Raw genomic sequence first — 18,054 nt, 5'->3', positions numbered from 1 at the left:
TGATAAGGACATGATTGGGGATGTAGACCTGAAAAGACCACACCCATGTAACTATCAATAATGTGTAAATAAGTCTCGACTGACCACACATAATAAAACCAGTTGAAATGCAAAAAAAAAAAAAAAAAAAGTTCAAGTTTATAAAAATGCTAGGTAGAAAAATGGTGATTATTTTTCTATATTATGTGATTCCTGTTGTGTTCTGATTTTGTCCTTTGTTGTCTCTATAATCAGATCAATTTGAAATAATTTTGGAGTATTAAAAGTGCTGTATAAAATGTATGTTATCTGAAATTTATTAGAGTAGGTTAGAGTATGTTTCAGATGATGTGAAAGGAATCAGAAAATAAAGGTAACAGTAACATTATATAATACTTAAAGTTTATAAAGCATTCCAAATATTTTTTTCCTTTCATCCTCACTATAACACTTAGGAGATACTATTATAGTAATCTTTACTTTGTAAATAGGGAAACCTAGATAGACAGAGGTTTAGTGAATTGTCCAGAAGTCATGCAGCTAATAAATATCTGAGGCCAGATTCGAACTCTATTTTTCCTCATCCTGTGTCCATTTCACTGTTCACCATACTACATAGCTGCCTCTAATATCTGTAATATGTGTATTTATTGGAAGGTTTATAATAAATAATAGATGAGAGATAGGGGGAAAGAACCAGTTATTTTGTTTTGAATTAATGAGCAATTTCCTAAATTAAATTTGTTTATTCAGTTTCCTTATTTTCTAGGGCTATAACATTACATGTTACCTACCAAATTAAAAAATAGTTTAAATTTGTTCTTTCTTAGAAAACTATTTCATGTAATAGATATAATTGATTGACTTTTTATTTATTAAATATATTAATTTGTTAGGGCTCTATTATTTTTTATCCAACTTTTTAAAGTTAAACTTCATATGACACAATAATTATCTTGCAATTAAGATCTCTATATTTTTGTTTTCAAATGTTTAAATGTTGAATAGTTTGTAACTTGGATGTAATGTAGGTAATGTATATAATGAATGTAATGAATTTATTAAATATGTTTTCAAATAAGTTTGTCTAACAGAACTGATATTGTCATTATTGTGTCTACTAAGAAATCCCAAAGATTTTTTCCAATTAACTTTTAAGTAACTCTTGTTTTTATAATATAAGCTTTCAAGAGTTTTTTTTTTCATCTCAGCTTGTAGGCTTTTAAAAGTCTGTTGTAAATTTGTCTAAATATCTCAGAATATGACAGGATAAATGAAGTTCATTAATTATCATTAATAAATTGCTCTTTATTGTTGTTTCATCGTAGAGAAAAACAATTTAATGGATTTCCATGAAGCAGTTGAGAAATTTAGTCCTTATGTAGACAATGAAGTGATGTCGTTTGGAGGCCAAAATAATTACCTGTAGCTATGGGCATGGCTATTTTAGGACATGTCTCTTGCTTATTTCTGTAGTAGTTTGGTAGGACAAAAGTAGATATGTGGGCATGTGTGTTGGTCAGGGAAAAGAGGTTACTTAAAGCAGCCATAACCATATTCTCAGTCTCTATGCCCATTTGAGAATATCTATTAATGTCAAGGATTCTTCTAACCATGGTGAAATTACTGGCCACCTTTTTCAGTTTGCTGAGATCCATTACAGCAAATTATCAACACTGGATGATTCCACAACCAGTATATATGTATGTTCCTATAATGGTCAATGTTAAATATCTGATATATGTAGGATCCATTTTTAACTGGCCTTTTGCATTAATCTGTTTTTATCTGAGTTAGAAATTTGGAACTGACTCAGGGAAGTTATGCTATTTCCTTCTGTTCCCAGAAAGGGTATAATGTCTAGAGAAAGGGAGATTTTAGTTTTTCTTAATTCTATCCCGATCATGTCACATTTGTGTCTAAAAGAGGATATTGTAAGAAGACTGAAGACTATTCCCTCTGAGGTTTAGTTAAAGAAACTTCAGAATGTTTAATCTGCAGAAAAGAAGATGTAAGGGGAACATTGCTAGCTGTATAATAGTAATGCAGGGTTTGTCTTGTGGAAGAGAGGTTAGATATGTTCTCTTTTGCACCCAAAGACAGCACCAATGGCTGAAAGTTGTAAAGAGATAGATTTAACATAAGACTACTGAACTTGATAAACTTTCTAAAAATTAGAACTCTTCTCTAGATTCTCAAAGTCCAGAGGGTGCTGAAAGTAATTCAGGAACAGGGAAAAGGGGATCTGCTATAGAACTGCAAGCTACTGAATAACCTGAGAAATTTGATGACCCCCAAAATAAAAAGGATACAAGGAATAATGAAATTGTTAAATTCAACATTTTGTAAATCAATATGCTTGCTAAGTCTTTGAATTCAAAGCATTGTGAAAAGAGAAAGGAAGGAAGAGAGAAGTAGAGATAGCAGTGGAGAGAGATGGAGATACTTTTTTAAAATGTAGCCATTGTTGGAGTTTGTTTTCTGTGAGCTAAAACTTGAAGGAAAGAAAAGAAGAAAGAAAGAAAGATTAAAGGTCAAGGTAACTGGGCATTGACTGTTAAGTCATTAGACTCCTAGATGATATTGGGACACTTTCTTAAAGGTGAAAGTATGCTAAAAACCTTTTGTCAAACTCCCTAGCATATTGCTAGAAAAAGCAGAGGACTTTGAAGTTCATTGCAAAAATTCAATCTGGGTTTAGAATAATGAAGGAATTACTACTCTCATTTATTAGACCACGTAGTTTATATAACCCTTAAAAAGAAGTAGAGTAATTCTCCAACAGGCAGTTGTGAAGAAAAGGAACTCAAGCTAACTATAGCTATATGAAAAATGCTTAATATCACCAATAATTAGAGACATGTAAATTAAGTCAATTCTGATTCTCACACCAATCAAATCGGCAAAGCTAAAAAAAAGAGTGACACATGTTGTCTGGGGGGGGTGGTAAGAGGAAAACAGACACATTTTGATATACTTTGGTGTATTCAAGGCATTCAGGGAATAAATTTTCAATTATGTTTGTGAAATTATGAAACTGCATACCCTTTTTGACTCTGCTATATCACTACTAGGCTTATACTCCAAAAGAGATTAAATACATTGAAAAGAGTCTTAAAGGTACAAAAAAACCTTATTGTAACTTTTTTTTTTGCAGTGGCAAGTAATTAGAAAAAAATGAGGTTCCTGTTAGTTGGGGAATGGCTGAAGAAATTGTATATGGATGTAATAAAATGCTATATTATAAAAAATGAGGAGTCAATTTCAGAAAAATTTGAAAAAACTTGTCTGAATTTATTCAGAGTAAAGTGAGCAGAACCACAGAATGGTTCCTCCTATAATATTAATATTATAAAACAGAACAATTTTATATACTCTGATCATTCAAATGATCAACTATGATTCCAAAAAATTCCTGAAGAAAAATGCAGCCCACTTCCTGACAGAGAGATGAGGTGGATAGTAAGCACAAAGAAAAATCCATTTTCTTAATGTGATCAATGTAGGAAGTTGTTTTCCTTGAGCTGAAAGTTAAAAGAAGCAAGGAATTCTAAGAGCCAGAGGTGGGGTGTGAGGACTGTCTGGTTTGGGGAAAAAGTATGACAATAGGTGATGGATGAATTGTCATATAGAATGAACAAGAAGACTTGTTTTTTTCAGTTATAAAGATAGAACTGAGACCATTAGGTAGAAGGTATAGAATTAATTTTACTGGATCAAAGAGTGTGTGTAAAGATGTAGAATGTAATAAAACTGGAAAGGAAGGAAGGGACCAGGTAGTAACAAATTTTAAATATTCAACAAACAACTTAATATTTAATTCTAGAGATAATAAATAGGGAACCAGTGGAGTTTATTAAAGAGGGGTGTGTGTGTGTGTGTGGTGTGTGTGTGTGTGTGTGTGTGTGTGTGTGTAAGAGAGAGAGAGAGAGTAGAGTGGAGGGAAGGGAGAAGGAGAATGAGAGAGACAGAGTTTCTTAAGTTTGGAATATGGGTGGATTTAATGAACTCTCTTGAATATGTTGAAGTGGAGATGCCTACAGGACATCTAATTCTAAAGGTCTAATAGGTGGTTGATGCCAACTTAGAGCTTAGTAGGGAAATTAATATTGGATAACTAATAATTTTCAATTATCTACAAGTAGATGACAAATCCGTGGTAGCTGATGAGATCACCTAGTGAATGAGAATGAGAGCAAAGAGGGCAAAATTAATCTTTGTGACATTATAAACTTGACTCAAATGTATTAGAGAATCCTGAGAGACAAGGTAATATTGCTGGTGATGATGCTGATGACAATGATTGTCCCAGTCCTTAATGTTCAGAGGACTCTGAAAGTGATTAAAATAGAGAAAGAGGGAATGCTGAATAACCACACACTGCTGGAAGGGCCAGAAGTAGAAAACCCAAAAGCTAAGAAGGATGCAAAGAACAATTACTGAATAGTTGTTAAATCTACCAGTTCAAACTCTGAATGTGTGATTAGTCTTTGTATTCAAAGTAAACCTTATTGATATAATACAATATGTAAGATTGTTTCTATAGCACAGCCTTTGAATTGTACTTTTTTAAGACCTTTTACAATAATACATCTTTAATTCAGATGTCCAGAACTTGAATTTGTTATATCTCCCTCATCATCATAATTCCTTCCTTCTTTCTAACTTCTCTTACTCTTATCTTTCAGTCACCCAAGTTTGCCCCCAAGTATTAATCTCAATTCCTCACTTTCACTCTCTTTCCAACTCCCATATCTAATCTGTTGCCAAGGCCTATTGATTGTGCTTTTCTAACACTTCTTGCATATGTTCCCTTCTTTCCTCAGATCTGGACTATTTCAGTAGTTTTTTGGTTGTTCTTCCTGTCAGAGGTCTTTTCTCAGGCCAGTCAGCTGCCAAAGTGATCTTTCTTAAAGTCCAAATCTGACTATCACTACCCTATTTATTAAATGTCATTGACTCCCTATCACTTCTAGAAATAAATGTAAAATTCTCTTGTTTGACATAGGTTTTCTGATCCTGCTTTCCCCCATATCTTTCCAGTCTTACAACTTATACTCTCCCTTGTACTCTATAATTCAGAGACACTGGCTGCCTTGTTGTATTTCACACAGGACAATCCTTTTCTTGATTCTAAACATTTTTATGGCCTGCTTCATGCATATAGTTCTCTTTCCTCATCTTCTCCTCACTTCCCTGACTTCCTTCAAGTTCCAACCAACATCTCATTTTCTACAGGAACTTTCTGCATGCCTCTTAATTTTAGTACCTTCCTTCTGTTGATTTTCTCCAGTTAAAACTCCAGGTAGCTTTTGTTTACATAATTGTTTGCATTGTTATACCGTGAACTCCTTGAGAACATGTGCTATCTTTTGCCTCCAGTGCATGGGACAGTGCCTGATACACAGGGTGTTAATAATATTAATTGTTGGAACTACATTTAATGAGCATGACCTATATGAAGATGCAATAAAAAAAGATGCAAAAAAAGTCTGAGAATCAGTCATATCCTTAAGAGGGAAAACTTAAGAGATACCACAAAAGCCTAGAGAGCAGTTCAAAGAAAAGTTTATCAGCAGTGTCAGACTATAGATTGAAAAAAGAAATTAACTTAATGGTAACCTTTAAGACAGTAAAATTATTTCAGAGGAGTGATATTGAGTCAATCCAGATTGCAAGAATTTTAGAAATGAATAGGAATCACTGGTTAAATATCAATTTAAACTTATAGATATGGGAATTCTGCAAAGAGTAAGCTTCTTGGGAGTTGGGAGATGAGGGTCTAGAACAGGGGTTGGCAACCTTTTTGGCTGTGAGAGCCATAAACGCCACATTTTTAAAAATGCAATTTTGTGAGAGCTGTACAGTGCTCATAGTGTGCGTTTCTGTAACAGTGCCTGAAAAAAATTGACTTTATGGCTCCTGCAGAAAGAGCCATATGTTGCAGACCCCTGGTCTAGAAGGATTAGTGTAGTTGAGGAGAAGGGTTACCTCATTTCTTAAAGCTGCAGCTAATGAAGAGAAGTTAATATTGAGGTGATTTGCAGTATAGAATTGGTGAGGTATTCCTTCTGAAGTCTTTAATTTTTCTTTTTTTTTAAATAATTTTATTGATGTCTTGATTTTTTTTGTATATTACCCAAGTCCCTGCCTCCTCTTGGGAGAATCCCCCCCCCCCCCAGAATACAAAAATATTTTTAGAGACAAAAAGGAAAAAAAAATCAGTAAAACTGACCCATCCATTGAAAAAGTCTGAAAATATGTGCAATGTACCACATCTTGGGAAAGGGTAGGCAGGATATCTTCTCATATTACTTCTTTGGAGCCATACTTATTCATTGTAATTTTTCAACATTTAGTTTTTGATTTTTTAAAAATAATTTTTCTTTATATTTACATTGATGTCACTATATATTGTTTTCTTGGTTCTGCTTATTTCACTGCATTGTTCATAAAGATCTTTTTGTGCTTTTCTGCATTCATTTTTTGTGATTTTTTTTTATAACACAAATGTGATAATTATTCATGTACCACCATTTATTTACTTGTTCTTCATTGAATAGATACACTGTTTCTAGTTCTTTGCTTTCACAAAAAATGTCTTCATATTAGTGGAAACTTTTATATCTGTTAAGAGTTGATGAAATATGGGCTCATGTCTTGCTTGACAGAGTCCCTAAATATTGGAATAGATAAAATAATTATTACATTTTCCAAAAGACAACTTTGATTCTTTTTAAGTACTTGCATTTATATCTGAAATCAGAGAGGGAAGTGGAAAGTAAGTTTTTAGAATCCCTTCTAGCCTATTACATCATTTAATTTCTCAGGAATGATAATCTTAAAGTTCTCTGAATAGTCTTCTAATTTGTTCTAATGTGATCTTCTTTTTAGGTGTTACACATAATATTGCGTTACTTCGAGAAGTGATCAACCATAAACGTTTTGTTGAAGGAGACATTAACACAAAGTTCCTCTCTGATGTATATCCAGAAGGTTTTAAAGGTTTGTGTTTATTGAAATATTTTTCAGATATTATCCCTCCATTTGAAAGTTACATAATTTTAATCAAAACATAGGTAATTATAATATTTATTTAAAAAGTAAAATTTAGATTGATGAAAATATTTGTGTAGTCAAATCTAGAGTCAGTTTACTTATATATTCACATTAAGAATGTTAGAAAACAAAAGAGAAAGGCAACAAAAGAAGATTTTGGTTCAAATCCTACTACTAGGAGTTTCATAAATGTTTTGTGTATCATTGAAATCATAAGCTCAAAAATAAAAACAAAACACTAGTAAAGTGTTTTCAATATACTCTTGAATACGGTGTGTTTTTAGGTGTATATTTGTTGTCTGTCCATTCCCATCCACTTCCACAAGAATAAATTCATTGAATTCAGAGACTTTCCTTTTTGTTTTCTCAGTTTGTTTGCAGCCTATTTTTCTAACATCATCCTCATTCCTTGGCTTTTAAGATACAACATAGCCTAGACAAACTAGTCTTCTTGGTGCTCCTAATGAACAGACCTGTGTATTGTCTCTTGGGACCTTTGTAATCTCAGGCTTTCTCCCATGCCATGAATGTATTCCCTTCTTATTTTTGTCTTTTGGAAACCCTGGTTTATGTAAAAATTCAGCTTATGTGCCACTTTTTACATAAAACATTTCCTGACTACTACTCATCTCTCCAAAGCTGCTAGTGTAGAATTGTAATTTTAGGCTCAGGCTTTTTGTTGACCTTGTGGGGAGCTCAGTATTGCTGCATAAAGTCCTAGATGTATATCAGGTATTGCTACTCTCAAGAATATATGAAAAGAGGAAATTTTCTTTCCTGTAAGAAAATTTTCCATCTTTCTGTATAACAGTGGAAAGCACTTATTCCACATTGAGTACTTGTTTTAAGAATTTCCTAATCACATTTGCCTCACTAAATAGAATTTCCTTTTCCAGCACTAATTACCAACTATTTGTCTTTCAAATTTGCACCACCCCTACCTTATCCTTTCATTTGTAAGATCTAAATTATTCACCTGTACTCATTTTGGAAAAAGAAAATGGCTGGAACACTTTCTCTCATGTCCATCATCTGATTCTTCCTTTGGTTAAATCCGAAAGATGCAGAATGATGAGTGACATTTTTTTTTCTGATTCTGATTTTGAGTCCCCCCTCACTGATGTCCTGGGCTCTCCCTCAATTTCGCACATTAAAAACCAAACAGATATGAAGTATGGCTTGTGTAAATGCACATTTCTGAGAGGTAAATCTTTTAGGTGAGTGTTTAGTTTTCCTTGTTTAAAGAAAAAAAAATTTGTTATAAACTGTCTTAGAATTTTTACCATTTTACCTGGTTTGAAGAATCATCCTTCCAGTTGTGCTCTGATTTAGTAAGGTAGCAAATAGTTTCAGGGCCTGATCTGGTTAGTATGTCTCATTTAAAGGAATTTTATCTTTCCTGTTTTATTTGCTTAAGAATGGATAGCCTCTGTCTGAGACTGATTGAAGTTATGAACTGATTGAAGTTATAAACCTTCAAATTTTTACTATGGCTTTAGTTCTGTGGTATTGTTAGATAGCTCCAGATTTCCTCCCTGAACAAGGCTTTGTTGTCTTCTGATTTGTTTGAAGATTCTGGAGTTGTTTTTCATGTTCTTTTTGCCAGCTTTTTTTTTGTTTGTCTATCTTGTATATTGCTGACTATGAATGATTGTCATTTTCTTTTACCTTCCTAGTTTTACTTGATGACTGTAGTTATTTCTATTTTGTCCCTATCACCACCACCCCTCTCAAATGCAAATACCTTTGTGGTTAGAATGAACTTGGCAGGGGAGATTGGATAGAGAAGAGAGGAACTCTAAAGCCATTTTCTGAGAAAGACACCAATTTATTTTTATGTGCATCATAATCCTAGGACTTGTCAGTTTTTAAAATGTGGACTTTTAAAAATAATTAAAATAACTAGGAATTTTTAAGCCTATATGAAAGTGGGTTTAAAAGTAAGGAAGACACTACAGCAGGAAAAAAAGTTCTTTAAAAGCTCTCAAAATAAAGATTATGTTGAAAGTCTTCCAGGGTAAAATTGGAATGAATGTCCAAAAAGTGAAAGTTTTTACTGTCTTATTTTCTCAGTAATTCTCTATCCACAGCTTCACCTTCCTCAGTTTCAGTTATCTGAGGTCATTTCAGGAAAAGTAGGGAGGCAGAATACTACTGGATGAGGGAGGGGGTGGCATAAAATGCGAAAGGTCTGCCCTCAGCAGTATTCTATTAAACTTTATTTTATGTATGTATGTATAAGAAAATCACATTACATATGGTATTAGCAAGTTCATATCAATGGTTTCATCCATGATAGGTCTTGAAACCTATTCATGGGGTACAGGGGCCCTACTATGATTGAATGTTGGGTAGTGAGGTGGTACAGTGATAGAGCATCGGACCTGTAGTCAGGAAGATCTAATTTGGCCTTAGACACTTCCTAATTGTGTAACCCTGGGCAAGTCACTTCACCCCTATTTGCCTCATTTCCTCAACTGTAAAAGGAGGACATACTGGTGAAGGAAATGGTAGATCACCCCACGAAATCTGTGCCACAAAAGGCCCATGGACAAAATCCATGAGGGTAGGTAGAATCAGACATGACTGAATGGCTAAACTATGATTTGTAATTGAATGCTGGCACGTGTTATTTTGTCATCTTTAATGCACACACATACAGGTGTGTGTGTATAGGGAGTAGGTGGGTATGTTTGTGTATATTGATCATTAGACAAAATAAACATCCCAGAATAGGACAAATTGATTTAATGGAAACATTTTACCATTTAAGTGCAGATCTGTCTTTTTCCTTGATGTGACCCAATCAAAAAACAGGAAAAGAGATCATTCAAATTGAGTTTGATTCAGAAAGACTCTTGTTGCTAAAATTTGTAGTAATGCAGATGAACTTATGACTTTGCTGATGCAAATGTCTTAGGTATTCAAAAAAGACCAAAGTGACATTATAGTTGATGATTTTTGACTTGACCATAATTTAGATTTAAATAGGCAAAGTTGCATGTCATCAGCTTTGCTCTCTCTTCCAGAGTCCAGTGAATAGACAAAAGTCAGGCTGACTATTGATGGGTTGAATGACTTTAGTCTACTCTCACTCTAAGCTCTTCACAGTGCCTGCTTTCACGACTGTTGAAACAAATTGTTCTCATCTGTCCCTTATGCCAGGGGAAGTCTTCACATACCTGGAGTTGACACCCCACTAAATCATTGACAGGTTTGAGGCCTGTTGGTTACCCTCAACTTGTTTTAGCCAAGACCTGGTTTATAACAGAATATGGCCACCATTTATGCTACAGCTTCTTGGAAACACAGGTGACAGCTGGGTGGCAGGCATAATATATGAATTAAAAGTGACCTTAAATATGTAAACTTGCAGATGATAATTGAATTAAAATTTAATTGATTTCATAGCAAAATTTCCTATATTTACTAACATTTTTCAATGGGAAATTAGGAATACTGAAATCTTTGCACTCAGCCCTTTTATTTTAGTCCCTTTCATCCTTCTCTTTCTCTCTCTCTCTTCCCTCAGATTGTAGTATATATTAGTTCTCTCAAACTTTGTCCTGTTTTTATTTATTACCAATAGTTTTGAGGCAGAAAAGTTGTTTTTCTGCCTTGTCTTCTCAAAGCAAATTGTTTTTAAAAATAAATTGTTTTAAGAAGTTAAGTGTCTTTTTTCTTAGTTTCTATTGCCTTTGATATTTTCTCTTGAAGTAAAAGAGCACTTATTTTGGAATTTAACTGCTTTGTTTATTTAATGGAAATTTTCAAGTCTGATAGATTAAATGGGCTCTATGCTTGGCTCCAAGTAAACAAAGCCATAACTGAAACAGTCTTTGACCTCAAGTAGCATTATATTCTACTAGGGACGCATAACATGTATAGAAATTAATAAATACAAAGTATATATAAAATAGTGAGAAAAATTAATACTTGGGGGAATTGAGAGAGGGCTCATGTAAATAGACATATGTACTCTATCTGTTCGGAAGTCATGGATTCTTTTGAGGCAGGCATGAGAATGGAACGCATTATGGACATGGGAAGACATCTGCTAAAAAGCCACAGAGGTATGAGATAGAATATTCTCTACAGAGAACAGATAGCAGACAAATCTGATGATAAAATTGTCACCAAGGGAAATTAAGAAATGCTTTTGGCAACTTCAAGAAATGTGTAGCAATTTTCTTCTTTTTTTAATTCCCTGCTTCACAGGATAAAAATGAGAATGGGTTATGATCTTCACCAGTGGAAGGAATACCCATATTGTTGTGATCACAGATCTATTAAAGTTTAAATCCCTAACACTTAGCATGGTGATATCCATGCACTTTCCTACTGGTAGAGGAGTAAACCTCTTCCTTATTTGTAATATACTAACTGTTCCTGTTTGTTTTTGTTATTCTTGCTGAGGATTTATAGGAAAAGAGATAATCAGGGGGCAGCTAGGTAGCTCAGTGGATTGAGAACCATGCCTAGAGATGGGAAGTCCTAGGTTCAAATCTGGCCTCAGACAGTTCCCAGCTGTGTGACCCTGGGCAAGTCACTTGACCCCCATTGCCTACCCTTACCACTCTTCTGCCTTGGAACCAATATATTTACTCCAAGACTGAAGGTAAGGGTTTAAAAAAAAAAAGAGATAATCTTTACTGCCAGACAGTAAGATAACTTTTGAAATCAGAGTTGTATAGCATGCTCAATATTAGAGTTTGTAGATTTCACATTCTCATTGCACTTATTATGTACAGAATCACATATAAAATCCTCTGTTTAGCTTTTAAAGTCCCTCATAACCTAGCCTTTTTCTATCTCACCAGTCTTCTTACATTTTATTTGCTAGGTTAAGCCAAAACCAAATCAGAGTACAACAGGAAGGACCCTTCTTCAAACCAGGTAAAACAGTAAAATTCTAAGTCAGCTCATATCAAGTAATTTTTCTTAAAGCAGGGAAAATTACTTACCTAAATTATCTTTCAGATATATGCATTAGACAAGCTATACTTCATATCTGTTTCAAAAATGTTGAGTTTGGACTATTTAAAGGATATCCAATTTATAACGTCCAGTTTGTAGCTAGTGATATTTAGCTGGACCAAGCGGAGAGATTTAAGGATAGCTATATGGTTCTGAGAATCATTATACCACAGATAATAGCCAATGGAAATATAGTCTACCACAAGACATTTTTCTTTAAAGAACTAATTTTATAGAACTCACGATCAGTGTATTGAAATATAGAGAACACATTAATCTATACAAAAAAAGAGTAAACCTATACCTGACTGGATGGTAGATATGATGTTGGACAGACTTTTGTTTTAGAAGTAATTTGATATATCACTAGTCTAGAGATAAAGTAAAGAAGTGATGGGAATTCCATGTTAAGAATGGAAAGAACAAAAGTAAACCACTAACCTTTTTTTAATTAATCATGATAGGCATCAAGAGGCATAAAATTATTATGTAAAGTTTAAAATGGAAGATGTTGTTTGATGACTGTATTGATACAATATATAATAGAGTGAAAATTTTAAAAGTAACTGAAACTTTTGTTTTGTTTCAATTATAGCTCTTTGGATATTCACTATAATCTCTTGCTTAAAAAGGTTGCAGATTCAACAGGTTAAATTTATGTGGAAACATGAGCATAATACCTAGTAACTTTGTGTTTTTAGAATTCTAAATTGAATATTGGCTTGAATTTCAATATGGAATTTTTTGATACAGAAGTAATGAAGCAAAAATTTGAAGGACTGTGAAGAACCTTTTGTTCATCCTTAAATAGTACAAAAGTTCTTTCTACTGCATTTCTAAGAAAAAAAGTAATTTTTCTTTTGGAATAGTCGAAATCATGGGGAACGGCTTGTTTTCTCAAGCAATTTATCCTCTTGTTAGATACTTCTTGTTATTAGACAAATCTTTCTTGTGCTTAACTGAAGTTTTCCTTGTATCTAACTCATTTTGATTTTAAAACTGGTCCTAGTTTGACCTTCTGAAGCAATATAAAAAGAATATTGCTTCTTCTAAATGACAGAATATTTAATACTTGAAGACAGTTGTTAGATTGCACCTTAGTTTTCTCTTTTCTAAGCAATATACATCTAGTTTCTTCAACAGTTCTTTATATAATAGGATTTGCAGGATCTTCATCAACCTAGTTTATATGTTTAAATATATTTATATGTTAATATAAATATATTTAAACCCTTACCTTCTGTCTTAGAATCAATACTATGTCTTGGTTCTAAGGCAGAAAAGTGGTACAGGCTAGGCCATGGAGGTTAAGTGACTTGCTCAGGGTCACACAGCTAGGAAGTGTTTGAGATCAGATTTGAACTTAGGATCTCCTGTCTCTAGGCCTGGTTCTTAATCCACTGAGCCATCCAGCTATGCCTCCCCCTCCACCCCCCCATTTATATTTTGAATATGTCCAATAATGAGTATATGTAATTTAATTTTAAAATTGTTAAATAATTTATATTAAAATTCCTAGTTAGTTCCCTCTTTCCATCCCATCTCCAGACTACAGAAGGCTTCATTTGACATATGTGTGTGTGTATACTGGTGTCATAAATGCTTTCTACTTATCAGTTCCTTCTCTGGAGGTGAACATTCATAGTTACTCTAAAAACAATATAATATTTCTGTTGCTATATATAATATTCTCTTGGTTCTGCTCATTACTCTTCATTATTTTATGTAGTCTTTCCATGTCTTTTAAAATTAATTGCTCATCATTTCTTATGGCACAGTAGTATTTCATCACAATCATATGCCACAACTTCTTTAACCATTCCCTAGTTGATGGGTATCCTTTCCAGTTCTTTGCCACCACAAAGAGAGCTGCTATAAATATTTTATTTTTTTAATTCATTTTTTTAGAAATAAAATTTTTAGAAAAATTTCCCATGGTTACATGATTAATGTTCTTTCTCCTCCCCCCTCGCCTCCATAGCCAACATGCATTTCCACTGGGTTTTACATGTGTCATTGATCAAGACCTATTTTCATATTATCGATAGTTACACCAAAGTGTTAGTTTTGAGTCTACATCCCAAATCATATCCCCATCATCCCATATGTTAAAGCAGTTGTTTTTCTTCTGTGTTTCTACTCCCACAGTTCTTTCTCTGAATGTGGATAGCTGCTATAGATATTTTAGAGCATATAAGTTCTTTTCCTTTTTCTCCTGATCACCTTGGGAAACAGACCTAATAGTGGTACTACTAGGTCAAAGGTTCTATACAATTTTGTAATTCTTTGAGCATAGTTCCTGATTGTTCTCCAATAGCATATTAGTGTCCCCATTTTTCCACCTCCCCTCCAACATTTGTTTTTTCCTTTTATCATTTTAGCCAATTTGATAAGTTTGAGATAATATCTCAGAAGAGTTTTGATTTGCATTTTTCTAATCAGTACCGATTTAGAGCATTTTTCCATTATGATTATATATATATATCTTTTATTAAAAAATGTCTTTTTATATCTTCTGACCATTTATCAATTCGTGAATGACTTCTATTCTAATAATATTGATAAAGTTCTCTGCATACTTCAGTTATGAGACCTTTATCTGAAAAATTGTCTATACATTTCCTTCCAGATTTTGACTTTCCTTCTACTCTTTGCTACATTAGTAAAACTATTCAGTTGAGTTTTGAACTTTTTCCAGCAATAGCAAAACAAAAATATCCCCAAAGCCTATGAAATTCTAAAAGTTTAAATTCATTGTTAGCTCTGATTAAGTTTAGATTTTTGGATTGATAAACATAATTATACCATTCTGATTTGTTACCATTAAATTCCTCTCCAGAGACCAATATTTTTGGTTATGGATATAAGTTTTTTGATTATATTAGTTTATTGGTTAGGCTTGCATCATAACCAAAAAAGTGGTGTATAAGTCAGTAGCCTTCTTGAATGGTCAGAGATCCAGAATCTTGCTTCGATAAGCAGTTCAATAAATTGATAGATAACAATAAATAGACAGACAATATATTAATATGTAATATTTATTAATATAATATAGAATAGATATAATTAATATACAATAATAGATATATAATAATTAACAAAATAAATAACTATAATAATAACATTTTAAAAGATATATAATAAAATGCACTTTAAGAGTGCATTATTCAGCCTTTTCCTTGAACATCCCAAGGCTGCTCTAATTGGTAGACAGTTAATTAGGAGGTGTTCTATCTCAGACTATCTACTCCTCCCCATTCCCATATCATAGAGAATTTATATATCATAGAGAACTTATAAGATCCTTCTTTTTTATTCCCTTCTTTAACCAAATTCTGTTTAAAAGGAATGTATTCTTTGAGATTTCTAAGGACAAAATAAATGCAAAAAAAGCAGAAAATTAGTTAAATTCAGGGAAGCTGTCATAGTCAGAGTTTGAATAAGAAGAAAAAAAGTTGCTCTTAAAGATACAGTCATATACACAAGAACACACACTTATGAGACACAATTTTCTAGACTACATACATCCTATTTCAAGACTGGATATGATCTAGGGCAGATGCTTCAAAAACAAGCCTATTTAGAATTTAGTTCCCCTCCCATAAAAGGGAGCATTTCCCTCAAAGTGGAAATCTTGAAAGAATCACCTAAAAGGAAAGCCCGTCTTGTAAGGCAGATACCTTCAACACCTCACCACATACATGAATCCCAATTTGTTTTAGAAACCTAGTTCCCAAAAATGCCCTAAACTTCATGAGTATATTCTTTATTCTTATCTTTCTCTCAACATTTTAAAAATCTTAAACAGATAGGCATCTGGGATTATCTTTGTCTAATTATCTCCAAATTTCCAAAAATAAAGAAATCAATAAAAGATATACATTTTACCTAGAAGTGGTTTCTAGCTATTAGTAGAAAGTTTTAAAGCTGCAGATGATTTAGTTATTTTTGCAAACAAAAAACCTTCAGAAAAATGAAATAAAAGGCAAATAGATTCTGTACTTCCCTAAGAGCTAATCTAATCTACTACCTTGCCATATGATGGCTATTATGGCGACTTTTCTAGAACTTCTCCAACTCTTTAAGTACAGAAAATGCTACATGGTACATGACCCACTGCCTCAGTTGATCATCATACAATATTTCTATTCCTTGTATATACAGTGTTCTCCTGGTTCTCTTCACTTTGCATCACTTCATATGTCCATGTTTTTCTGAAATCATCCTGTTGATCATTCCCTATGGCACAATAGTATTTCATTACAACCAGGAATGGATGTTGTCTTTTGTAAAAGGCTTTTTCTGCATCTTATTTCTCTTTATTTTGTTATTAATATGGTTAATTATCTTGATAGCTTTCCTAATAACAAACCTTTCTGCATTCCTGGGATAAAATCCACCTAGTCATGATGTGTGATCCTTGTGATATAATGCTATAATCTCTTTGCTTATATTGTATTTAAAATTTTTCATCAATGTTCATTAGGGAGATTGGTCTATAGTTTTCTTTTTCAGTTTTGGCTTTCGGGTTTAGGTTGATCAGTACCATATTGGTGTCATAAAAAGGATTTGGAAGAATTTCTTCTTCCCTTATTTTTTGAAATAGTTTATGTGGTATTGGATTTAATTGTTTTTTGAATGTTAGAATTCACTTTTATATCCCTCTGTCCCTTGGGCCTTTTTCTTAGGAAGTTCTTTGATGCTTTGTTCAATTTCTTTTTCTGTGATGGGGTTAAGTATTTTTTTTAATCTGAGTAGTTTGTATTTTTGTAAATATTCATCTATTTCACTTAGATTGTCAGAGGTATTGGAATATCATTTGGTAAACTAACTCCCAATAATTGCTTTCATTTCTTTTTTATTGAATGTGATTTTATATATTTTTTGATATTGGTAATTTGGTTTTCTTCCTTTTTTGTTTTATCTGTTTTAAAAGGACAGTAATGATATTATAAATTTTTGGCAGAATGTAAATTTTTAATCAACATACTACACTAGAGATTTAGTGAGGCAGGAGTGAGACATGAAAGCTTTCTCAGGAACATTGTCCATGAAAAATTCTTAAGGACAATTTGGACAGGATTCGTAGAAAGTATATCCATTTAGTCTGGAAAGAGAGGTTATTGCTATATTATTAAATGGTAGACACTGGAGTTTGCATTCATCCCAAATGGAATGGGGAATCATTGAAGTTTCCTGAAAGATAATGAAAGTGTTAGATTTGGAATGCAAAATTTTTTTTTCCATTCATTCCTACTTTATACTGTTTAATAAATGTTAACTACCCTAAAACTATACTTATCTCTCACAAATTCAACAGTGTTCAGGATGAAGACTCTCACTAAGTCTAAGACCACAGTTATTTAGGGATCATGACAAAGTACTCTGAACTATAATTAATCATAACAGTGTATAGGAGTTGGAGGTAAGGGAAGAAGGGGCACAAAAAATAGATGATAGAAGACATAAAAAAACCACATTAATTTGCATTAAGATCCAAGTAGAATTAATGACCATTTTTGTGTTCCTTTCTTGCATTTATAATATAGGTTGCACATGTTGAATAGAGATAAAGAATAATTACTCTGAGAAACATTGTTACATACATTTTAAATCACTGGTATTAAAATTTGTTATATTTAAATTCAGATGAGAATGTATCCTCCATAAGAAATCTTTTCTTTCTCATTAATCTGCTTAATTTTGTTGATTTTTTGTTTACAGTATTTTAAAAATATAAGTAATATACTCAAGCAACTTGACTGCTCATGAATATGTTTGCAAAATTAGATGCTTTTCTTATTTTTATTTTATTCTGTATATTGAATCAATAGTATCATGGATCCTACTTTTTATGTTATAATGATTTTTATTTTTCATTTGTTATTATTTATTTATTCATTTAAGTTTATATTATGATGATAATATATTATATAATATGATAATATTATTATAATGAACATATGAATAAGTTCAGTACTACTTAACTAAAATATTGATAATCATTCACTTTCTTATTATTTTAAGTATTTCAGAATA

General features: G+C 32.6%; 1 protein-coding gene across 1 annotated transcript in view; it reads left to right on the top strand.

Moving 5' to 3' along the window:
* Nucleotides 1-18,054, top strand: part of PCCA (propionyl-CoA carboxylase subunit alpha) — a 618,789-nt gene that overhangs the window by 325,250 nt on the left and 275,485 nt on the right. Inside the window, exon 16 of the mRNA XM_044669343.1 lies at nucleotides 6,874-6,984. Within this exon, the coding sequence (XP_044525278.1) occupies nucleotides 6,874-6,984 (111 nt within the window). The remainder of the gene's footprint in view (nucleotides 1-6,873; nucleotides 6,985-18,054) is intronic.

Source organism: Gracilinanus agilis, chromosome 3 (genome assembly GCF_016433145.1).
Source record: "Gracilinanus agilis isolate LMUSP501 chromosome 3, AgileGrace, whole genome shotgun sequence".
Lineage (NCBI taxonomy): Eukaryota > Metazoa > Chordata > Mammalia > Didelphimorphia > Didelphidae > Gracilinanus > Gracilinanus agilis.
Note: the sequence above shows the minus strand (reverse complement) of the source record. Positions and strands in the feature narration are given on the sequence as shown.